The sequence below is a fragment of the Trachypithecus francoisi genome, unplaced genomic scaffold (assembly GCF_009764315.1).
Source record: "Trachypithecus francoisi isolate TF-2019V2 unplaced genomic scaffold, Tfra_2.0 Lachesis_group9, whole genome shotgun sequence".
NCBI classification, from domain to species: Eukaryota; Metazoa; Chordata; class Mammalia; order Primates; family Cercopithecidae; genus Trachypithecus; species Trachypithecus francoisi.
Window position 1 is genome coordinate 68,121,540 of NW_022681474.1, and position 26,066 is coordinate 68,147,605.

Sequence of the window (26,066 nt, forward strand, 5' to 3'; positions counted from 1 at the left end):
CTTCTTGTCCTCAAGTTCTGTACACACAGATTTGGGGTGGTCTAAACTCCTAATCCAGGGGACTGGGTGCTCCAGAGCTGGGAGATCTGCCTAGGCATGAAGCAGAAAGGCTCCTCTACATACCTGGATCCCTGCAGAGAAAGTGTGGGGTGGCTCAGGCTGTCAATCTGGGCAAACATGTACTTTGAATACCTGGAAATCTGCCTAAGCATGGAGTGGAGAGGGACTGCTGCACCCTGATCTATGCACAGAAAGGGTGGGGAAGCTCAGCCTGCTGATTCAGGCAAGCTGGTGCTCTGAATGCCTGGAGATTTGCCTGGGTATGGTGCAAAGAGAGTCCTGATGCAGCATGATCTATGACTAGGAAGGATGGACAGCTGAGCCTGTCCCAGCAGGTTTTATTATTTTATTTTTTATTTTTATTTATTTATTTTTTGACACAAGGTCTCACTCTTTTGCCCAGGCTGAAGTGCAGTGTCACAATCATGGCTCACTGCAGCATTAACCTCTCAGGCTCAGGCAGTCCTCCTACCTCAGCCTCCTAAATAACTGGGATCACACTTGGCTAATTTATTTTTATTTTTTGTAGAGACGGTGCCTCCCTATGTTCCCCAGGCTGACCTCAAATTCTTAGGCTCAAGGGATTTTCCTGTTTCAACTTCCCAAATTGCTGGGATTATAGGCATGAGTCACTGCATCTGGAATTCAGCATGTTTTAAATATACACAATTTTTAATAGAATTTGATTGCAATATTTACAGGTTGTATTTTTAACTTCCAAAAACATTTACCTGCATCCTTTGAAACTCTATTTTCTTGAGACTGGGTAATGCTACATTATATTGATAGGCATTCTTATTTAGTCTTTCCATTATTTGGGGAATTTAGGTTATTTCCAAGTTTTGCTATTATACATAATGCTACAATGAAGATCTTTGGCTATAAATCACTGTCCACATTTCCTTGTTCTTATAAAAATTTACTAAAAGTGGAATTAAGTTAGAAGGGATTTTTATAAATCTATTATAATTGCATAGGAGAAAGAACACAAAGATTAAATCTTAACCAAAGCTATTTACCATGTTATGATAAAGCTCAAAGCTGTCCTCCAGGAAGTTCCTTCCAAAAGATAAAATGATGCAGGAGGCTGGTTTTCATAAGGAAATTTAATATTCTAAATCATGTGCCCTGTCTGCTTCTTGGCTTCAGTTAGATTCACACCTGTTATCTAAGGTAGAAATGATTTCCTTTGTCTGTAACAGTTAAGAACATTGAATGCTGGAAGTAATAGAACATATTATGTTGCTGCATGTTTTTATGTCCTTTTGAGTAGCAAAGGACAGACAATGCAGAACCATGAGTCTCAAGGAGCATTGTAATAGTAATTCTAGGAGTATTCTAATAGTAATTCTAGGTGAAAGAAATAATTACATTTTAAATATTTCTTTAGATTTACCTAAAAATATAATCTGAAGGCTTCTAACCTTTATCATAAATTAAAGGCAGCTATTTTATTTACCTTTTCCTGTCTAAAAGGTATTTTAACATTTCTTTCAGCTAAGCTGAAATAACTAAGGTTGCAAAATGAATAAACTATTGTAATGGTAGAAGCATATCAGAATCTACTTGGACTTGAGCTGAGAAATGTTCCGCTATGAAAATAAAATTGCTGCCTTATAAGGTACCTGCCATGTGAATACTGTTTTTACTCACTTTGATCTACCTATTATTTATTCTGCTATATCCATTTTTATCTTTGATGCATATTTAGTGCCCAGATCCATCTTGCAAACAGGACTTGTTGGCCTACCTGGAACAGATTAAGTTCTACTCCCACCAGCTGAAAATCTGCAGTCAGGTTAAAGCTGAGATCCAGAACCTGGGAGGAGAGCTCATCATGTCAGCTGTGAGTACTGCCTAGCATGTACATGATCACAGGTAGAAGATGCTTGAAACAGAGTTACTACACCCTTGCTTACATGACCAAATCTTTTAGGTAAAATTAGTTTAGAAAAACTAAATTGGAGTTTTTATTAAAAGTACATGTATTTAAACTAGCAGGAAATCTTGGCAGATTCCTTTAAAAAAGGTTTAAAATGTTGTTTTTATTTACTTCAGAGATTAAAGAGTAAATCACATTTTATAAGCCAGTTGGATGAGAAATGCATGTTAATATAAAGCATGACTTCAGAATGTGTACAGATGGAACTCCGAAATGAATCCTGTAATTTTTCTAAAATAAATGCATGTGGAATTGCAAATTAATAAAATGATTGCTTCACTGCTATTAATTGATATTCATTTTCCCCTATTTCTTTTTATAACATAAATGTTCATGTCTTGAGAGTTTTCATTTCCATATGTATTTTCAGAACTGGAGTATGATAGAACTTATTAGAGTTGGAGGAAATTTCATAAATTCTTTGGTGGCCCTAAGTTTTAAGCTGCTGTAAATTACCATGGTAGAACTAATGTATAACTTTTCTACTCATCTTTTAATAGCAGTAGATCATTTCTCTGGAGAAGAAATGGTAATAAAATAATATTTGATATCTATATTGGATTCAGTTATCAGTGACTTTGAAAAGGACATGGACCAAGATTATAAATTTAAGTTTAAATGTAACATTATAAATATTCTGGGAATTTGTATTTCTGAGAAAAATTTTTTTAATTACACTAGTATATTTATGTATGTGTAATATATAGGGCCTCTGTATCCTGGCATTGGACATTCCCTCAATGAGTTAATGTTCTGAAAGAGGACGTAATTACTAAAACACAAGCAAAGGATCACCATCAAAAGTAGAGGGCAGAGGCTGGTCACGGTGGTTCATGCCTATAATCCCAGCACTTTGGGAGACTGAGGCATCTGGATCACTTGAGATCAGGAGTTTAAGACCAGCCTGGCCAACATGGTGAAACCCTGTCTCTACTAAAAATAGAAAAATTAGTTGGGTGTGGTGGCACATGCCTGTAATCCCAGCTACTCAGTAGTCTGAGGCATGAGAATTACTTGAACCCAGGAGGTGGAAATTGCAGTGAGCCGAGATCACGCCACTGCTCTCCAGCCTGGGCGACAGTGCAAGACTCCATCTCAAAAAAAAAAAAAAAAAAAAAGTAAAGGGGAGGAAACAAATAGTGACTCTCTATCTCGTGCCTATATTTTATGTTAATCTTCACAATAACATGCCAGATGGATCATTTATTTATTTGTTCTGTTTTCTTTAATATATAAAGAAGTAAACTTAAGAAGGGTTATATAGCTTCCCCAATGTCATACTAGTAAATGTCAGAGCTGAGTTTACCTTCAAAGGTCTATGTTTTCTCTGTTCAGGGAGACAACACTGAATCTGTGATAAAATTGAAAAACACAAGTCGAAAGTGAATAATTTGGAAATGAGAAGATGGTATTGCATTCTAGCATTTTATTCCAGTGGTGGTTAGAGGGGGAAAAATAGTGTCTTTGATATTCAAATTTTATCAAAAATCCCACATAAACACAGTCAGTGTATTACTAGGGCCCTGTCCCTTTTCAAAGAAAAATGTATTTTACTTAGTCACAAGCCATGCAAACAGGAACATGCATGTGTATCGACCCATATGCATACATGTATGTATATATACATTTATGTAGGTACACACAGCATATATGTGTGTATAGATGCATATGTATTAATATGTATTTTTTTTAACTTCTGTATATTCCTTTTGGCTTATTAAACATCCAGTCCTCATTTTCTCATTTAACATCATACTACGTTAAACATGTAAAAAAGTATATTCATTTGGAGGATAAACTCTTCCATTTACTTTTGTCATTTTCACACACTAATCATGCTTTATAAGGTCTAAATTTCATATAAATTTTATTTTTCAAATATACACTTTCATATTGTCTGAAGCTAAGCTTTCAAAAAATATTTGGTGGAAGTTCAGCCTCTGCATAGCTGTTAAAATTTATTGGCGTTAATTATCCTTCCAAAATACAATTTCCATTCTATATATAAACTAAGTTTTTATTCTTTCCTGTTTGGTATGATGATTCAAATTCATGAACTTTACATATATTACAGATAGATTAGGCAGGAGCTATTTAGAATCCATGATTTACAATTTAAAAGCTGAGTCATTATATAAAATGAGGAATAGCATTGCAAATCCAAAACTATTTGTCATCATCTCACTCACTATTCCCCATTAGAAAAAAATAAATCTGAGAAAAGAAAGCATTCCCCCTTTTGCATATCTTACTGCCATCTGTTTGCAGGTAGATCCTAGAAAGCTTTCTAAATACATTTCATTTATGCGTGCCAAAGCACACTTACTTTAATCTCACAGTGACCCTGAGTTCCTGTCTTGTTCCTGTTCTTTAAATTCAGAAGAAGATCTCATCTATCATTTTTCTATAAGATCTCTTGAAAAATGGCAAGCGTGATTCCAAAGCAGAGAGACACTAAAAATTACAGAAATGTGGTATTCAAAACTACAGACCATTCAAAGTTTACTAAATAAAGCTGGCATCCCAAGATTAGGTTCACAAAACATTGCTTTACCTAATATAGTGGGTTAAAAATAAGTAGGTATGAATGGAATGCATTTCTTTCTTTTTTTTTTTTTTATTTATTGGAATGCATTTCTAAAGTGAATGGGCAGTATGTTCTGTTCTGGGTCTGAGGTGTGAAGGTTTAGGATAAAGAAGATTAATTAATAAAATAAAATAACCTGAAAGATATTGTCATAATACACCATTTAATTAAAATTATTCCCCAATCATTCTTACATCTATATTGCAAGCACTCATCTTGAAGTTGAATGTTTTACCTGTATAGAGACAAAGTATATGTAGTTCATTCAAATCCATTACTATGAATTGAGCCCCTCTCTGTGCAAGGCATAGCAGTACATCCAAGGGATGTAAAGATGATTATATGGTAATGTCCTTAAGATACCAAAAATGCATAAAAAAATAAGAAACCTAAAATGTACCTGAATATACAAAAAAGACTTCAGAACACTGTAATAAACCATGCAATATTGGTATGTACAAATGTGCGTGTATAGCATGTGAGGAAATAATTTATTTGACGTGCAGAGCAGGTAAGAGAAAACTTCGTAAGTGGCTCAAACCTGCTTCGGGCCTTGATTAATAAGTAGAAAACAAATGTGTACTTACAGGAGGAGGAGAGGGAAAGGATTTGAGATAGAGGGGACAACTGAAATAAAATAGAGATAGGGAAGACATGGCATGTTACAGACATGGCAGGCAATCTGACGTGACTGAAAACAACTTTACTTGGTACTCTTGGTGTGTGTGTTGTGGAATAAGGGTGGGTGGGCGAGTAGAGCAAAAGCTTGTAAAGGAAACTGGGAATGTTTTGAAAGGATCATTTATCATTTAATTTTACCCTGTAGGCAATTGAGAGTAATTAACAATTTCTTAGTTTGAGATGGGCATTAATAAATCTATGCATTTCAAAGCTAACATTTTTTAGACAGGGCAGTGATAGATTAGAAAGATAAAGGACTAGAAGATTGAGGCCTATTTAGGAATGACTTTTAAAAATCAGTCTAAGATGTTTATTGCAGCACTATTCACAATAGCAAAGACTTGGAACCACCCAAATGTCCATCAGTGATAGACTGGATTAAGAAAATGTGACACATATACACCATGGAATACTACACAGCCATATAAAAGGATGACGTCATGTCCTTTGCTGGGACATGGATGCAGCTGGACACCATCATTCTCAGCAAACTAACACAGGAACAGAAAACCGAACACCACATGTTCTCACTCATAAGTGGGAATTGAACAATGAGAACACATGGACACAGGGAGGGGAACATCACACACCGGGGCCTGTCAGTGGGTGGGGGGCTAGGGGAGGGATAATATTAGGAGGAATACCTAATGTAGGTGATGGGTTGATGGGTCCAGCAAACCACCAGGGCATGTGTATACCTATGTAACACAACCGCACGTTCTACACATGTAACCCAGAACTTAAAGAATAATAATAATTTTAAAAAATTAGTCTAAGAGAGAAACAGTGAGAACTTACTTAAGACAATATTGATGAGAATGGAAAGGAGTGGGTCTATACAAGGAACAATTCTGAGGAAAATATGTTTAGAGTCAATTATCCATTGGGTGTTAAGGGTGAAAAAGAAGAAAGAATTAAGAATTTCCTAAAGGTTTGGAGGTTAAATAGTTTACTTAGTCAACAATGGCATCGTTAACTAAACAGTATATATAGAAGGAAGACCATGTTACGGTGAGTACAGAAACTCATTCAGGTTTTGCTTGTTGAATTTAAGTGACTAAGGGGCATCTAAGGAGAAGGTTTAGGAGAAGTTGGGTCTTTGGTTCTGGAACTTAGGAAAGAGGTATGAAAGAGAAGTATATGGGGACATCCAGTGAAAATATGTTGGATGCCATTTTTTAAAAAAATAGCTGAGACAGTAATCCAGAAACAACTTTTTTTCACAAGTGATTCCGATGTACCTTTATAAGATTCTGAGACTTGACTGTGGCAGTTAAAACAAATTGGGAGTTTACTGCCTCCATAAAGTGAGCCTGTGAATGGGCAGTCTAGAACTGTTATGACAGCTTCACAAAGTCACCAGGGAATCAAGCACTTTTGTCTTTCAATTTCACTTTTCTTGGCTTCTGGCTGTCGTTATTATCAAGGTCAAAAATATGGCTTATGCAGCTCTAACAATGACTTGTATATTCCAGGCAGTAGGAATAAAGAGAAAATGAAGCAAACATTCCTTACACTTTTAAAGGAACCTTCCAGAAGGTCCATTTCAAATGCTACTTTTTTTTTTTTTTTTTTTTTTACAAACTATTGGCTGGAGCATAGTCATACTGTTATATTTAACTGCAAGGTATGCTACAAAATATAGATTTTGTATATTTGTTTGTATTTTAATCCTGCACATTGCTTTCCCCAGCGTAATCAGAGTTCTGTTTCTATGAAAAAGAGAATGAATGTTGGGTGGCAGCTAGCAGTTTCTATCATATTCCCTCTATGATTTCCAAAATCACAGCAGTACACATATCATAATCATTTTTTTGCACATATTCCCATCTAGACTATAAAGTCCTTGAATATTTTTACATGATTGACAGTGCAGTGACCAATGACTACAAAGGATGCAACCTGCAAAATTATGCAGGTTGGCTTAGCCTTAAAAGTACACATTGGGTTTTGCATTTAGAAGGCGTTTTTATATCTTTGTTAAAGCAGTATCAGTAATATGGTGAAGGCAAAAATTATATCAGGATCAGTTGAGTACTAAGTATGCAATGACAGAAAAAATATGGTGGCACAGACTCAATTTTCCAAAAGTTTGAAGTTGAAAGGAATAAAAGAGAGATAAAGAAAGAGAGAGAGGGTCAGAGCAGACAGAATCACCAAAAGCATTTTTGTTTGTTAACATTTTTATTTATATACTGCTTAAAGTGACAGTAATTGAGAAATGTTTAGGTAAAGAACAAAAAGCGGCCAGAAGAGAATGAACCTGTGAAAAATTAAGACTACAACTGATGGAATAAAGTCAAGCAAATGAGAGAATGTAAGATTAGAGCAGGTAGAAAGATTAGATTTGAAAAAAAAAGAAAAAAGAGCTCTTCTTCTCAGCCAGGATGAAGTTGAATTAAAATATAATCACATTTATTAAATAAAGAAAATGTGGTACATATACACCATGGCATACTATGCAGCCATATAAAATAATTTAATTGTGTCCTTCACATCGACATGAATGCAGCTGGAGGCCATTATCCTAAGCAAATTAATGCTAAAACAGAAAATCAAATACCGCATGTTCTCACTTACAAGTGGGAGCTAAACATTGATTACACAGGGACACAAAGATGGGAACAATAGATACCAGAGTCTCTAAAGGTAGGAGGGGGAGAGGGGTAAGAGTTGAAAAAGTTCGTATTGGGTACTATGTTCACTATTTGAGTGATGAAATTAATAGAAGCCCAAACCTCAGCATCATGCTATATACCCTTGTAACAAAACTGCACATGTATCCCCTGAATCTTAAAAATAAAAAAAATTTGATTTAGTCGAACTTAAAAAAAAGATATAATCACATTTATAGAAATAAATGAAAGGTTGAAGAATTTCTTGCTAATAAATCCCATGTTTGGTAAAATGGAAAGAGTAGTTTTCTGTTAAAATTAAGATTTGAGCACTCTATTCAAGTTCCATTTTAGCAATAGAACAAAATGAGGATGTTCACATCTCAATCACTTTTCTCTAACGTTGCTTAGAAGAGAAAATAACCTAAGTTCACAGCAATTTTTTGAGATCATGAACAGAGATAGCATACACTAGACATTTTTTACCAGACTCAAGATACAGGCCATTGTCTGAATCATGGAACCTGACCCAGCTTTAGTTCGCATGGAAATTAAGCCAATTTGGCCTTCCAGCTGCTATCCTTTCTCAAATAAAGAGGGGAGTTGCCAGGTACAGTGGCTCAGGACTGTAATCCCAGCACTTTGAGACTGAGGCAGGTGGATTGCTTGAGCACATGAGTTCAAGACCAGCCATGGGCAACATGACAAATCTTGTTTCTACAAAAAATACAAAAATTAGCCAGGTGTGGTGGTGTATGCCTGTAGTCCCAGCTACTTGGCAGGAGGTGGATGTTGCAGTGGGCTGAGATCATGCCACTGTATTCCACCCTTGGTGATAGAGTCAGACCTTGTCTCAAAACGCTAAAAAAGGGAGGAGGTTCCAAGATGGCCAAATAGGAAGAGCACCAGTCCACAGCTCCCAGGATGACTGACTCAGAAGATGGGTGATTTCTGCATTTCCAACTGAGGTACCAGGTTCACCTCCCTGGGGCTTGTCGGACAGTGGGTGCAGCCCACAGAGTGTGAGTTGAAGCAGGGAGGGACATCGCCTCACCTGGGAAGCACAAGGGGTCAGGGAATTCCCTTTCCTTGCCAAGGGAAGGCATGACAGACGGTACCTGGAAAATCGGGACACTCCCACCCTAATATTGCGCTTTTCCAACAGTCTTATCAAATGGCACACCAGGAGAGTATATCCCGTGCCTGGCTTGGAGGGTCCTATACCCATGGAGCCTCACTCACTGCTAGCATAGCAGTCTGAGATTGAACTGCAAGGAGGCAGTGGGGCTGTAGGAGAGGTATCTGCCATTGCTGAGGCTTGAGTAGGTAAACAAAGCTGCCAGGAAGCTCAAACTGGGTGGAGTCCACCACAGCTCAAGGAGGCCTGCCTGCGTCTGTAGACTCCACCTTTGGGGGCAGGGCATAACTGAATAAAAAGCGGCAGAAACTTCTGCAGACTTAAACGTCCCTGTCTGACAGCTTTGAAGAGAGTAGTAGTTCTCCCAGCATGGAGTTTGAGATCTGAGAATGGACAGACTGCCTCCTTAAGTGGGTCCCTGACCCCTGAGTAGCCTAACTGGGAGACACCTCCCAGTAGGGGCCAACTGACACCTCATACAGCCAGGTGCCCCTCTGAGACGAATCTTCCAGAGGAATGATCAGGCAGTAACATTTGCTGTTCTGCAATATTTGCTGTTCTGCAGCCTCCTCTGGTGATACCCAGGCAAACAGGGTCTGGAGTGGACCTGCAGCAAACTCCAACAGACCTGCAGCTGAGGGTCCTGACTGTGTGAGAAGGAAAACTAACAAACAAAAAGGACATCCACACCAAAACCCCATCTGTAGGTCACCATCATCAAAGACCAAAGGTAGATAAAACCAAAAAGATGGGGAGAAACCAGGGCAGAAAAGCTGAAAATTCTAAAAATCAGAGCACTTCTTCTCCTCCAAAGGAACGCAGCTCCTTGCCAGCAATGGAACAAAGCTGGACAGAGAATGACTTTGATGAGCTGAGAGAAGACATCAGATGATCAGTAATAACAAACTTCTCCGAGCTACAGGAGGATGTTCGAACCCATTGCCAAGAAGCTCAAAACCCTGAAAAAAATATTAGATGAATGGCTACCTAGAATAAACAGCATCGAGAAGACCTTAAATGACCTGATGGAGCTGAAAACCATGGCACGAGAACTATGTAGCACGTACACAAGCTTCAGTAACAGATTCGATCAGGTAGAAGAAAGGGTATCAGTGATTGAAGATCAAATGATTGAAATGAAGTAAGAAGAGAAGTTTAGAGAAAAAAAAAGTAAAAAGAAATGAACAAAGCCTTCAAGAAATATGGGACTATGTGAAAAGACCAAATCTACATCTAATTGGTGTACCTGAAAGTGATGGGGAGAATAGAACCAACTTGGAAAACACTCTTCAGGATATTTTCAGGGAGAACTTACCAACCTAGCAAGGCAGGCCAACATTCAAAATCAGGAAATAACAGAGAATGCCACAAAGTTACTCCTCGAGAAGAGCAACCCCAAGACACATAATTGTTGGATTCACCAAAGTTGAAATGAAGGAAAAAATGTTAAGGGCAGCCAGAGAGAAAGGTCAGGTTACCCACAAAGGGAAGCCCATCAGACTAACAGTGGATCTCTCCGCAGAAACTCTCCAAGCCAGAAGAGAGTGGGGGCCAATATTCAACATTCTTAAAAAAAAGAATTTTCAACCCAGAATTTCATATCCAGCCAAACTAAGCTTCACAAGTGGAGGAGAAATAAAATTCTTTATAGACAAGCAAATGCTGAGAGATTTTGTCACCACCAGACTTGCCTTACAAGAGCTCCTGAAGAAAGCACTAAACATGGAAAGGAAAAACCGGTACCATCCACTGCAAAAACATGCCAAATTGTAAAGACCATCAATGCTAGGAAGAAACTGCATCAACTAATGAACAAAATAACCAGCTAACATCATAATGACAGGATCAAATTCACACATAACAATATTAACCTTAAATGTAAATGAACTAAATGGTCCAATTAAAAGACACAGACTGGCAAATTGGATAAAGAGTCAAGACCCATCAGTGTGCTGTATTCAGGAGACCCATCTCATATGCAGTGACACACATAGACTCAAAATAAAGGAATGGAGGAAGATCTACAAAGCAAATAAAAAAAAAAATCAGAGTTGCAATCCTAGTCTCTGATAAAACAGACTTTAAACCAAATAAACATCAAAAGAGACAAAGAAGGCCATTACATAATGGTAAAGGAATCAATTCAACAAGAAGAACTAACTACCCTAAATATATATGCACCCAATAGAGGAGCATCCAGATTCATAAAGCAAATCCTTAGAGACCTACAAAGAGACTTAGACTCCCACACAATAATAATGGGAGACTTCAACACCCAACTTCGACATTACACAGATCAAGGAGACAGAAAGTTAAAAAGGATATCCAGGACTTGAACTCAGCTCTGCACCAAGTGGACCTAATAGACATCTAGAGAACGCTCCACCCCAAATCAACAGAATATACATTCTTCTCAGCACCACATCACACTTATTCCAAAATTGACCACATAGTTGGAAGTAAAGCACTCCTCAGCAAATGGAAAAGAACAGAAATTATAACAAACTGTCTCTCAGACAACAGTGCAATCAAACTAGAACTAAGGATTAAGAAACTCACTCAAAACTGCTCAACTATATGGAAACTGAACAACCTGCTCCTGAATGACTACTGGGTAATAATGAAATGAAGGCAGAAATAAAGATGTTCTTTGAAACCAATGAAAACAAAGACACAACATATCAGAATCTCTGTGACACATTTAAAGCCATGTGTAGAGGGAAATTTATAGCACTAAATGCCCACAAGAGAAAGCAGGAAAGATCTAAAATTGACACCCTAATATCACAATTAAAAGAACTAGAGAAGCAAGAGCAAACACATTCAAAAGCTAGCAGAAGGCAAGAATAACTAAGATCAGAGCAGAACTGAAGGAGATAGAGTCACAAAATACCCTTCAAAAAATCAATAAATCCAGGAGGTGGTTTTTTGGAAAAATCAACAAAATTGATAGACCACTAGCAATACTAATAAAGAAGAAAAGGGAGAAGAATCAAACAGATGCAATAAAAAAATGATAAAGGGGATATCACCATCGATCCACAGAAATACAAACTACTATCAGAGAATACTGTAAACACCTCTATGCAAATAAACTAGAAAATCCATAAGAAATGGATAATTCCTGGACACATACACCCTTCCAAGAATAATCCAGGAAGAAGTTGAATCCCTGAATAGACCAATAACAGTCTCTGAAATTGAGGCAATAATTAATAGCCTACCAACCAAAAAAAGTCCAGGACTAGACAGATTCACAGCTGAATTCTACCAGAGGTACAAGAAGGAACTGGTACAATTCCTTCTGAAACTACTCCAATCAATAGAAAAAGAGGGAATCCTCCCTAACTCATTTTATGAGGCCAGCATCATCCTGATACAAAAACCTGGCAGAGACACAACAAAAAAAAGAGAATTTTAGACCAATATCCCTGATGAACATCAATGCAAAAATCCTTAATAAAGTACTGGCAAACCAAATCCAGCAGCACATCGAAAAGCTTATCCACCAGGATCGAGTTGGCTTCATCCCTGGGATGCAAGGTTGGTTTAACATAAGCAAACCAGTAAACATAATCCATCATATAAACAGAAGCAAGGACAGAAACCACATGATTATCTCTACAGAGATATTCAACAGCCCTTCATGCTAAAAACTCTCAATAAATTAGGTATTGATGGGACGTATCTCAAAATAATAAGAACTATTTATGACAAATCCACAGCCAATATCATAGTGAATGGGCAACATCTGGAAGCATTCCCTTTGAAAACTGGCACAAGACAGGGATGCCCTCTCTCACCACACCTTTTCAACATAGTGTTGGAATTTCTGGCGAGGGCAATCAGGCAGAAGAAAGAAAGAAAGTGTATTCAATAGGAAAAGAGGAGGTCAAATTTTTCCTGTTTCCCAATGACATGATTGTATATTTAGAAAACCCCATTGTCTCAACCCAAAATCTCCTTAAGCTAATAAGCAACTTCAGCAAAGTCTCAGGATACAAAATCAATGTGCAAAAATCACAGTCATTCCTATACACCAATAACAGACAAACAGAGAGCCAAATCATGAGTGAACTCCCCTTCACAATTACTTCAAAGAGAGTAAAATACCTAGGAATCCAACTCACAAGGGATGTGAAGGACCTCTTCAAGTAGAACTACAAACCACTGCTCAACGAAATAAAAGATGACACAAACAAATGGAAGAACATTCCATGCTCATGGATAGGAAGAATCAATATTGTGAAAATGGCCATACTGCCCAAGGTAATCTAAAGATTCAATGCCATCCCCGTCAAGCTACCAATGACTTTCTTACAAAATTGGAAAAAAACTACTTTAAAACTCATATGGAACCAAGAAAGAGCTCGCATTGCCAAGACAATCCTAAGCCAAAAGAACAAAACTGGAGGCATCACACTACCTGACTTCAAACTATGCTACAAGGCTACAGTAACCAAAACAGCATGGTACTGATACCACAACAGAGATATAGACCAATGGAACAGAACAGAGCCCTCAGAAATAATACCACACATCTACAACCATCTGATCTTTGACAAACCTGACAAAAACAAGAAATGGGGAAAGGATTCCCTATTTAATAAATGGTGATGGGAAAACTGGCTAACCACATGTAGAAAGCTGAAACTGGATCCCTTCCTTACACCTTATACAAAAATTAATTCAAGATGGATTAAAGACTTAAATGTTAGACCTAAAACCAAAAAAACCCTAGAAGAAAACCTAGGCAATACCATTCAGGACATAGGCATGGACAAGGACTTCATGACTAAAATACAAAAAACAATGGCAGTAAAAGTAAAGATTGACAAATGAGATCTGATTAAACTAAAGAGCTTCTGCACAGCAAAAGAAACTACCATCAGAGTGAACAGGCAACCTACAGAATGGGAGAAAATTTTTGCAATCTACCCATCTGACACAGGGCTAAGATCCAGAATCTATAAAGAACTCAAATAAATTTACAAGAAAAAATAAACAACCCCATCAAAAAGTGGGTGAAGGATATGAGGAGACACTTCTCAAAATAAGACATTTATGCAGCCACAGACACATGAAAAAATGCTCATCACTGGCCATCAGAGAAATGCAAATCAAAACCACAATGAGATACCATCTCACACCAGTTAGAATAGTAATCATTAAAAAGCCAGGAAACAACAGGTGCTGGAGAGGATGTGGAAAAATAGGAACACTTTTACACTGTTGGTGGGACTGTAAACTAGTTCAACCATTGTGGAAGACAGTGTGGCGATTCCTCAAGGATCTAGAACTAGAAATACCATTTGACCCAGTCATCCCATTACTGGGTATATACCCAAAGGAGTATAAATCATGCTGCTATAAAGAGACATGCACATGTATGTTTATTACAACAGTATTCACAATAGCAAAGACTTGGAACTAACCCAAATGTCCATTAATGATAGACTGGATTAAGAAAATGTGGCACATATACACCATGGAATACTATGCAGCCATAAAAAAGGATGAGTTCCTGTCCATTGTAGGGACATGGATGAATTTGGAAACCATCATTCTCAGCAAACTATCACAAGGACAGAAAACCAAACACCGCATCTTCTCACTCATAGGTGGGAATTGAACAACGAGAACACTTGAACACAGGGTGGGGAACATCACACCCTGGGGCCTGTCGTGGGCTTGGGGGAGTGGGAGGGATAGCATTAGGAGATATATGTAATGTAAATGACGAGTTAGTGGGTACAGCACACCAACTTGGCACATGTATACATATGTAACAAACCTGCACGTTGTGCACATGTACCCTAGAACTTAAAGTATAATTTAAAAAAACACTAAAAAAATAAAGTGGGGAGTATATAAAAATTTATATGGAAAATACACTGTTGTAGTTCAGTTTCCATAGTCATCTTGATGTGCGAAGGTCTTAAATTAGAAATAGAATAAAAAATATGACTCTAAGAATATTAAAATGTATCCAAGTTACCTCAAGGCATTCCCATGACGGAACAGATTCTTCATCAACTGCTCACCTAGCGTTCCTATGCACCATGCCTAGTGGGAAACTGTTGTATTTTGTAAAAGGACACTTGTTATAAAGAAATAAATAGTGTTATATTCTAGCCTGTATGTATGAAAAAGGAAATTCAGGAACAAAAATCAATTAATTAGAATGTTTTTAAACCCTTAAAATAACCCTTTCCCCAAATGTCGTGCTTTTGGGCCAGCATTTTTTTTTGGTACTGCTCAAGACTGATTAATTTTGTAACCACTCTGTTCTGTGGGTTTCTTTTAATGTGTTTAATCACATTCTCTTACCCTGAGGCAGGTGTGCCAAAGCCACAATTTAAAAAATTGGATAATAAATAAAACTAATCAGTCAAGGAGGAAAGATCAGCAAGATTGAAAATTCGCCAAACAACTGCAAGTCAGCTTCAAAGGAAATCAAGGGGCAGTGTTCATTCAATTAGGAAAGATAGAGAACAGCAACAATCCAGCTATTGACCAAAAGAGCCACGAGGGTCTACAGAATGTAGGCAATCAAGTACTTACAGAATGACAGTAGGTTAATGTGCTTGCTTTGTTAAAGCATTAAGGAAAATAGTTAATGAGTTTTCTGAACCTACTGCAATCATTTGTAGACAGGAAGAAAATGGGAAATTTTTTAAAACTTGGAAAATCAACTGAAATATTTATAGAGAAAGAGGGGAAGAAGTATGAAGTGGAAAGGAGAGAAGCAAAAGAAATGAAGAAGAGGAAAGGAGGGGGAACAAGAAGAGGAGGAATAAAAGAAAGAGAAAGGAAAGAGAAGAAAGAAGATGCTTCAGTAAATTCAACCCTATTGAGTATAGCTTTTTGTTTGTTTGTTTTTTATCTTAAGCAGGAGGCACATGGAAGTAATCAGACCTTAATAATTTAAAGAATATACTTCAAAAAATGTATGTGGGGTGCTCTTCTTCCTTTTTACTTTTGTATTACATCATAACAAAGTGGACTAAGGCATTTCCTTTGTATCTATGTAAACTAATATTACAATGAATTGGATTTTCTTTCTGATTGTGCAATGCATTCAGTTATAATGGTACTTGAAGGAACCTTAGAAATAATCTCTTTATGTTATAACTATCTATCTCATATTCATTTTAAAAACAATGAAATAGCGCGGGGATTTTTAATGACTTATTCTGGTTCACAAAGATAGCTATGGGCAGAGCCAGGACCAGAATCTAGACTCTCATGTTCTTTACTTTATTGCTACTGAAATGAAGCCCTATGACCTCTCAGTGACTTTAGTGGTGAGATGACAGGGATGGGAGGTAGGAGGGGAGTGGGTGGTATTAGCATACCCTGCTAGATGGTTGCTACATATATCAAGAGCTAAGGAATGATTTTAATTGAAAGATGTGGGAAAACACGGACTAGAGCACAGTATTAATAATAGTGATGATTTAGTGATTCTGGATTCTTAAGAAGAACTAATCAGAACACACACTTCAGCCTCAAAATGAGGAGCTAACAAGAGGCAATAGAAAAGCTGCTGGACCCCACATTATAAGACCTGTCATAGTCTAGACATTAATCTCTTTGGGTCCATTACTTCATCAAGTTTGGGATGAAATGAGCTTTGTGGTTCCTTCCAAATCAGAATCTCTGATTCTTATTTTCCTTTGTTGTACCTTTCCCTTCACAGTTTCTATCCAAATTACTCCTCTCAGTACCAACTGACAAATTATATTACGCAACAGAAGGCAGTTTTGTTTCATTTTGATTGATTTTAAGAGGGTGCTTCTCCAATTTTGCTTAAGCAATCTGCGTCAGCGAGAATGAGATCAGCTCCTTTAGGAGTTACCTGCTAATTGCAAACCTAGAAAAAAGTACATGTGTACCAAAATGGTGCAATATATTGTTTATGATTTGAGGATTGATTTGACATGACTTTACTGAGATTGCTGTGGTATCTCTCACAAACAGCAGTGATCTGTTTTGTGAAATTAGATCCCTTTTGTGCAATTACAGATACAGAAAAAACCATCTGGATGAAGCACACACACACAAACCTGGATCTGGATATGGGAAGGAAAGAAATGAAGGGGGGAAATAAAGTATAGATGTGATGTGAGAGTCTCTAGTGTTAAATGTACTCCTTACAATAATTACTATATTCTTATTCATTTGTCAAATAGTTTCATATTATTCAAAAGGAATTTTGCCTGAATTTAAAACTTTATGTAAATAATTCTTTCTGTTCTAGAGTAAATAATTAGCTTAGTTGTTATCAATCCTTAGAAAAGACGGAGGGGATTAATTATTTCTCTTGTATGCTAAACAACCTGAACTGTAGAACTTCAAAGCCAGAGATGAAATGAGAGGCCATGAAAGTGAACAAGATGTATTTGACAACTATAGGACTGTGCCAAATTCCCCATTAGGCAAAGTGCTGCTGAAGGAAAAGAACAGAGCTGGATGCAGACATCCTGATGTTCATGAGTTTAGTTGAAAGCCAGGGAAAAACACAGCAGAAAAGGGGAGAGAAGACAAAAAAATCAAGTAGCTGAAGATTCTAAGACAGCAAAGTGCTGGCATCAAAATCTATAAAGGCACGGATAAGGCAGAACTGAAAGCAGATGTGGAAAAAGGCACAAGACTGTATGGATGATATTTTCAAAAGTAGTCATTTCAGTCTATGACTCATGCTGAATTCATGCTTGTTGTTGCATAATATGAAAGAATACTAAAGTCACAGGATAAAAACTGTGAGGTTGTGTGTGTGTGTTCTCTAGCAAAATCAGTGAAATTACACATTTTCCCCTTATGATTACTAATGTCTGAATGTTATTAATAGCAAATCAAATTGTGAGTAATAATTATTAAACATTGATTTTTTTCATGCTTTTATCTATTCCACAGTTTCTCATCTGTGGCACTATTGACTTTAGGGGCTGGATAATTCTTTGATGTGGGGGACTTCCTTGCACATGTTTAACAACATATGCAAGGAATATTTAACAACATTTCCAGTCTCCACCCACTCTGTTGCCAGTGGCCCATCCCCTTACCTGGCAGTTACCCATTTTCCTTCTACTGTGAGTGTTGGCTGCTGATATCTCATAGCTGCTCCTTTTTCTGGATAATGTTGTCAGCCAAACAGGAGTCACTATGTGTGGGTGGTTATGCACCACCACCCCTGCATGCTCTGACAACCAATCACTAATAACTGACCGAGAGAAGGATATAAAGCTCAGACTCCTTGCTTCAAGATGGAACCAACTCTGCTGTGCAATTTCACAGCCCACTCTGAGGTCAGGTAAAGCTACTCTCAGACTGAGATTAATAATGTTCTTATTAGTTCCATACCCTACCTCCCCAGGCTTTTGTTCTTCCCTCCCCTTCTGAGAATAGACCTTCAGTAAAGCACATGAGCAAATTTCTCTCAGGCTCTCTTTGTGGGTACCTACTCCAGAGACAAAAAGTAGCATCATTGTGTCCTTCACTGTCACTTTGTAGGTGGAGAAAAGGTGACAGAAATATTTGCTGATTTGGTGAATACTCTTCTCTTATTGACACACACACACACACACACACACATATGTATATATATATATTTTTCTCTATCCTCTCAACAGTGCTACCAAGTAAACTTATGATATTTTGTTGACAAGAAAAGAAAGGCTAATAAATGGACATAACTTGCCAAAGGTCACATGGTTAGTAAGTGATGGAGTGAAAATGTGAATTCGGGCTTTATTTTCAGAGCTGTTTGTGTCATTCCACGCTAACATATATTTATTCTCATTTTGCCTGCACTGAAACAACACCACAGAGATGAATGAGCAAGGTCTTTGTTCTCTAGAAATGCAGCCAGAAAGAAAAGACAAGCAAAAATAATAATAAATTATAAGAAATTTTATTTCATAAATAGAATTTGTTTCCACCTGCTTCTGAAAAACTGCGACAGTTTCAGAAATCAAGAAAAATATAAAAATTTGAAACTCAAAATAGAAACAAGCTCTAAAGAATGTCCAAAAGTATAGAGACTTTTGGGATTAGTTACTCTAGATTAGTATACTCAAGTATAAATTAATAAGTAATTACAGTTTAGAGTTGTCATTACTTGTTGACAGACAGCAAGTCTGTCTTCTAGACATTTCTTAAGACAGAACATTTTTTTCCGGCTTCAAATTTAAAGATAAACTTATTGTGTATGGTAATTATTTGAATAACAAATGGTAACATGATGAACAATGTCCTAACCTAGGGGTCTACAAAAGACAGAAATGTTCAAATAGACATTTCTATGTTGACCCTCAATTAAACCTGAAGTTACATTAAATTTCAACTTAGTGAAGGCTCTTTAGCATGGATTTGTGGTAATAATATGACCTGGAAGTGTTACTTTTTGATAATCTAGCTAATCACACACACACACACATATGTATATATATATATTTTTCTCTATCCTCTCAACAGTGCTACCAAGTAAACTTATGATATTTTGTTGACAAGAAAAGAAAGGCTAATAAATGGACATAACTTGCCAAAGGTCACATGGTTAGTAAGTGATGGAGTGAAAATGTGAATTCGGGCTTTATTTTCAGAGCTGTTTGTGTCATTCCACGCTAACATATATTTATTCTCATTTTGCCTGCACTGAAACAACACCACAGAGATGAATGAGCAAGGTCTTTGTTCTCTAGAAATGCAGCCAGAAAGAAAAGACAAGCAAAAATAATAATAAATTATAAGAAATTTTATTTCATAAATAGAATTTGTTTCCACCTGCTTCTGAAAAACTGCGACAGTTTCAGAAATCAAGAAAAATATAAAAATTTGAAACTCAAAATAGAAACAAGCTCTAAAGAATGTCCAAAAGTATAGAGACTTTTGGGATTAGTTACTCTAGATTAGTATACTCAAGTATAAATTAATAAGTAATTACAGTTTAGAGTTGTCATTACTTGTTGACAGACAGCAAGTCTGTCTTCTAGACATTTCTTAAGACAGAACATTTTTTTCCGGCTTCAAATTTAAAGATAAACTTATTGTGTATGGTAATTATTTGAATAACAATGGTAACATGATGAACAATGTCCTAACCTAGGGGTCTACAAAAGACAGAAATGTTCAAATAGACATTTCTATGTTGACCCTCAATTAAACCTGAAGTTACATTAAATTTCAACTTAGTGAAGGCTCTTTAGCATGGATTTGTGGTAATAATATGACCTGGAAGTGTTACTTTTTGATAATCTAGCTAATCACACACACACACACACTCACACACACAAAAAGGAAAATAAAAAACACTGACAACCCTAGAGGAATAAGCGCATTAAGTTTTTTCTGCAATATTTGATGTCTTGAGGAAACTTTGGTCAAGCCCTGGGTCGCAGGCAATCTGTGGTTGAGTTTTCTAATAACATTCAGTATTTTTTAAAAAGTGATCTATACTCTATCTATGTGTATACTCATACATTGTGCAGACGTTGAGCACCTGTTATGTAGGGGGGCTGTGCACACGCATGTGCTCACATGGTATTTCTTATTACTGACTACAAAACTGACTTTCTCTCATGCAAGTTTTAGGACCCTCATACTTCCAACAAGGTGTAGAGTTCAAGTCTAGTCCTCTTCAACACAGAGATAAATTATGTATATACTAGCCTCAGGCTGTCATTCACATAACATGGATTTCATATTATTGAAAAACGTGTAAAAAAGGTTTATTTCAGTCAATAACACTGAATTAGGCAACTTAGCCTAGGTTTTGCTATGGTAACAGCTACCAATTCTCAGTGACTCAACACAACCAAATTTTAAATTTTGCTTGCATTTAAGTTTGATACAGGTTGGTAGGGAGCTTTTCTCTACATTTTTACATATGGACCAGGGATTAGGTACTTCTGGAATCTCCCTAATGAGGCCTCTATCATTTGTGTACAAGGAAAGGGAAGAATAGAAGGGTGGCTCACTGGACAATAAATGCCTTCTGGGAGGGAAATTCCACGACATGTAAGTTGCTTAGTGTAGTGTCCAGCATGTAGCAGGTGCCCATTAAATATTTGTGATTATTATTAATAATAGTTGTAGAAGTCATGGCAGTAGTCATGGAATTCTCTAATACTGGATAAATGTTAAATTTACCCTAAAGTGATATTATTCACTGATCTATTTCATCTAATCGTTATAAGAGTTATTTCAAATTATGTGTAAAGAAAAAAGGTAAGAAAATGCCCTGACTTTAGTAGGCTCATTCCTCTACCTATTGTGAAACTGTTTTTTGTCCATTCCTGTTTTAGCAGCAGCACGTGGCATAGGCTTTGAGGAAGAATAATGTTCTCTGCTTCTGTACCAAGATTAGGGTTTGTTTCAGATATAGCTGATGAGTAATGGATGAATTGTACAAAAAAAAGAGAGAGAGAGAGAGACTTAGGCTGTCATTAACTGTATTCAGCACCAGGGAAAAGCTCCTCAGAAGGATGGTTGGACTTTAAGCTATTTGTTCCTAATACAAATGGAGACATTTAGCCCTGAGATTTGAACAATAGCCATAGAGACATTTTTATTTGCTTTTAGAGTGTTTATATAAGTGTTACATGGGGAGGGGGGAGGGGGGAGGGATAGCATTAGGAGATATACCTAATGTAAATGACGAGTTAATGGGTGCAGCACACCAACATGGCACATATATACATATGTAACAAACCTGCATGTTGTGCACATGTACCCTAAAACTTAAAGTATAATAAAAAAAGGAAAAGAAATATTCAATTACTCTACAGAATAGAACTTTAGCTACCTAGAAATTCAAAGAAGTCATTTTTGGCAAGATTAACACTTCTAGTAGCAAGGACTTTTAAGATGTAGGGCAGGGTACAATAGCCCAATATATTTACAGAAACATTTAGGAGCAGTAGAGAATTAGTTAAGTGTTTTGGACAATAGATGCCAAAGATTCGCAGGAAAGAAAGCGCTTTCATTTGAATAGTCTAAAGAATTTCACAGAAAATTTGAGCTAAATAATAAAGAATTCGAATTTGGTTAAATGGAGGGAGAAAAGGCCTATGTAAATGACCTGAAAATATAAATGTTTTAAGAATGCAAGGTGATGTTTTTAATAAGAAATTTTAAAAGATTTGTTTAAATTAGGAAGTAGTGTAAGTAGAGATACAGATAATAACTAATGCTTTGCTAGCATATGCTTGTATATGTGAGAGTGTGATTGAGTGAGAGAGAGAGAGAGAGAGAGAGAGAAACAGAAACTAACAGAGACAGAGAGATTAAGTGATATGACTAGGTTTCATCAAGCTAAAAAGTTATGTAATTTTATGTAAAGCTAAAAGAATGAAAGGTGGAATATGTGTGTGTGCATGTGAGTTTAGTTTATATTTGTAAACTACCTGTGATATATGCATATGCCTGTATAGTACATGAAAATGAGGCTTATTAATGCTAGGAACTGTTCTAAATATTTAAAATGCATTGACATTTTTTATAGTTACCAAAAAATGCTCCATGGAATAGCTATTATTATTACTATCTTATAGATAGGAAAATTGTAACTTAAAGAGATCTAACAACTATCCAAGGTCACAAAGCTATTAACAGGCAGAGCCAGATCTTAAACCCAGTTCTCTCATTCTAAAGTACGTACATTTAATGTTAAGTTGCCCAGCAGAGGGGCACAGAAGCTTTAGTGAAAATGTAAAATTGAGCAGATCCTTTGTTTCTCTCTCTCCCTTTGAGCGGGTGAAGCATCCTTCCAGGACAGGGTTCGTATTCTTCACTTCTGTTATAGTTACAGTAAGAGTAATGGTAACAACAATGACAACCAACATTTATCGAGCTCTAAATAATGACTGGAAGTGATGAATATTCCTTAAATATGTTATTTAAATCTTCAAACCAATGAAGAAGGTCCCATTATTGTTCTCATTTTATAGATGACAGACTAAGGCTCAGAGAGCTGAGGTACAAGGAAGAAAAAGTGCCTCTTTTCTCCTCGTTCCCCAGTTACATCTTGCATCTCCCTTTTATCCAAGATAGGCTCTGGCATGACCAACACTCAGCAATAGTGCCTTTTGGCTCAGAGATGAAATCTGTCTATTCCCATAAGTGCGGTCCAACTTTCTCAATGTTTTATTCTGAAACAGACAACCCTAGTACACCAGAATCATCTTCATGGTCCTTCATACTCACTCCTTCCTGGGGCGGAACTTCAAACACAGCATTTTTAGAGTTCAAAACTATTGTTCCTATAATCCATGAAGTATCAATCAAGTTTATCCAAAGAAAGGACATTATCCTAAGGCATTTCTGCAGCTAGGCAGTCATTAACGTAAAATTAAAGCTAACATGCTGATGCGTGTGTAATTGCCAGACTGCTGAAAGGCACCACTGATTATATATTGTCATAACAAATTCCAACCATTTTTCACAATCGAGCCAACTATAGCCTTTGAACTCTTGGTAACTTTTATGCTCATGTCTTCTCTTTGTCTCACTTTTATATATATATATATATATATATATATATATATACACACACACACACACACACACACATTTATAGAAGAGGTATTTGGCTACATATAAAAATACATACATACATAAATTAGTTGTTCTAAAAAAGGTAAATTTGTGCCTGGTTTTTCAACTTGAAGATTAAATATAATAATATAAGAACAGCTAACTAGCTAAGTCAGTATCCGTAAGGTGCTATGTTTTATATACATCATCTCCTTTAGTTGTTACTTACCTAGTGTGTAGATATATACAGATAGATATAGATAGATAGATATTTTCTTGGTTGTTACCATACTTCTTTGACCATTATTTGGTCTCTTTTGTGTTTTAAGCAATTACTGGAGTCTATGAAGCAAGCCTCCCCTTTGTACCATTTAATTTAATTAGATCTCTCATTTGAGCTCTTGCTGAGTCAATATTTAGCTCCTTGTCTGTATCCCTGGAATAACCTGAAGCATTCCATATGCCAGCTAAACGGCTTAATATGCATGGACATATGAGCTGAACGCTTTGGTTTTCCTTCTTTCCCACTGCACAATGTACAGGGGATGTGGCTACAAAACTCCTTCACTTTGCCTTCCCCCTTAATTGTGCTCGTCCGTGGTTCATGTGGTAATTCTTTTTTCTGGAAGATAAATTATGCTGGAACAGAAGGAAGAGCAATCTTCAGCATTGTCTCACTAATTTTGTTTGTAGAGCTGTTTTTCCAACGTAGCATTTTCGAATAGCCGCATTATACATCTGCTTCTCCACCTGGGAACACTAGCCATGCCAGGTGCAATGCCATGGATGGCATAATTTCGCCTAATGGCATTAAGTGCCTCGGAGTATGCTAAAAGAAAGGGAAAAGTGACAAATGTGCTCTAGAGAAACCATAGTTTGTTTCTCTTTGAGGGATCTGTGCAAATATTGGGACTATTTGTGGTTTGTTTTGGGAAGGGTGATTTGAAAGCCAAGAAAAATTATCTGCTAATTCACACAAGAAGACTTAAGAGTCTTCCTTTGGCAACCTTTCAGACTTTAAAGTCTTTCTCAAGAAGAAAGGATTTTGTTTTAGCAACAGTTCCTAGGGACATTTTTACAGAAGAGGTATTTGCCTACATATAAAAATGCGTACATACATAAATTAGTTTTTCTAAAAAAGGTAAATTTGTGCCTGTTTTTCCAACTTGAAGATTAAATATAATAATATAAGAATAGCTGGCTTGCTAAATCAATATCTGTAAGGTGCTATGTTTTATATACATCATCTCCTTTAGTTGTTACTTACCTAGTGTGTAGATATTTTTATCTCCATTTTACAATGAGGGCTATGTCTCATGAAAGGTTAATAATTTGCTCATGTTTACATACCGATTCTAAGATAAAACTGGGGGACTATTTCACTGCTTACTGACTCCAAAGTTCACCCATATACTTTGTAAAGAGGTTCCTGTCCTAAAGATAAAATTGAATCATAAAGTAGGGACCTATGATGCCTGAACCCTTCAGGGTTCCCATCTTGTCTGTGTCCATGCGTCCCCATGTCAGGGTAAATGGAAATACTGATAAAAAGATATGCTTCCATACCCCACCATTCACCTTGCTAGCTGCATGCAGGAAATAGGTTCCATGTAATGTCATTGGGGATTTTGTTCGTCCTATGTCACTTCAGAAAATAATATTACTTCCTTTAGAGGATCCTAGCAGTAATATTTGAGAGTATATGTACAGTTGTGCTTTGTATAGATCCTCTGTGTAAAACTGTTATCCCTGCATTTGGATCACAATGCTTATTAAAAATGATATAACTATTATCAACAGAAGCAACAATAATAAAAATTAATCCTTACTAATGCTTGTTATATATCAGAAAATGTTTTAAGTTCTTTACGTATTCTACTTTATTTAATCTTTATAATAATTGTATGCAATGTCTGTTGTTTTACCACAACTTTGCAAATTAAAACCTGAGGCAAAACTTGAGGAACTGGTCCATGACGTATACCATGAGTATGTTGTGGAATCCAATTTTAAAGCTAGATTTTTTTTATTCCAGAGCTTGTACGCCTAACCAGAGCATTTTACTGTCTCACAAGCCTAGAGATTCTTTAAGTATAAATAAATGACTGATTTTAGCTTAGCAATACAAAATTTGTCTATGCTAACTATTTTTTCCATTCTTATTCTCTTACCCAAATCCTGTTTCTCACTTCTTGCAAGAAGTTCAGGTCAGGAGATATAAAGAGAAAGAAAAGAGGCATTGAAAATAAATTTGTATGGATACTAGTGGATGCTTCTTTCTTTCTTTCTTTCTTTCTTTCTTTCTTTCTTTCTTTCTTTCTTTCTTTCTTTTTCTTTTTTTTTTTTTTTTGCGACAGTCTTGGTCTGTCACCAGGTTGGAGTGCAGTGGCATGATCTTGGCTCACTGCAACCTCTGCCTCCTGGGTTCAAGCGATTCTCCTGCCTCAGCCTCCCTAGTAGCTGGGACTACAATTGTGCACCACCACACCTGGCTGATTTTTGTAT

At 36.7% G+C, this 26,066-nt stretch overlaps 1 protein-coding gene and 1 long non-coding RNA gene across 3 annotated transcripts in view; one reads left to right on the plus strand and one right to left on the minus strand.

Moving 5' to 3' along the window:
- The window catches only part of LOC117082683, a 58,480-nt gene extending 32,697 nt beyond the window's left edge, over positions 1–25,783 (minus strand). The window contains exons 1-2 of the long non-coding RNA XR_004436731.1: positions 25,733–25,783; positions 22,687–22,821 (exon numbers count right to left, since the gene is read on the minus strand). This is a non-coding gene — a long non-coding RNA (uncharacterized LOC117082683). The remainder of the gene's footprint in view (positions 1–22,686; positions 22,822–25,732) is intronic.
- The window catches only part of CTNNA3 (catenin alpha 3), a 1,797,749-nt gene that overhangs the window by 1,746,752 nt on the left and 24,931 nt on the right, over positions 1–26,066 (plus strand). For both annotated transcript variants that reach the window (XM_033209585.1, XM_033209586.1), the window contains exon 17: positions 1,772–1,906. In XM_033209585.1, coding sequence (XP_033065476.1) covers positions 1,772–1,906 — 135 coding nt within the window. The remainder of the gene's footprint in view (positions 1–1,771; positions 1,907–26,066) is intronic.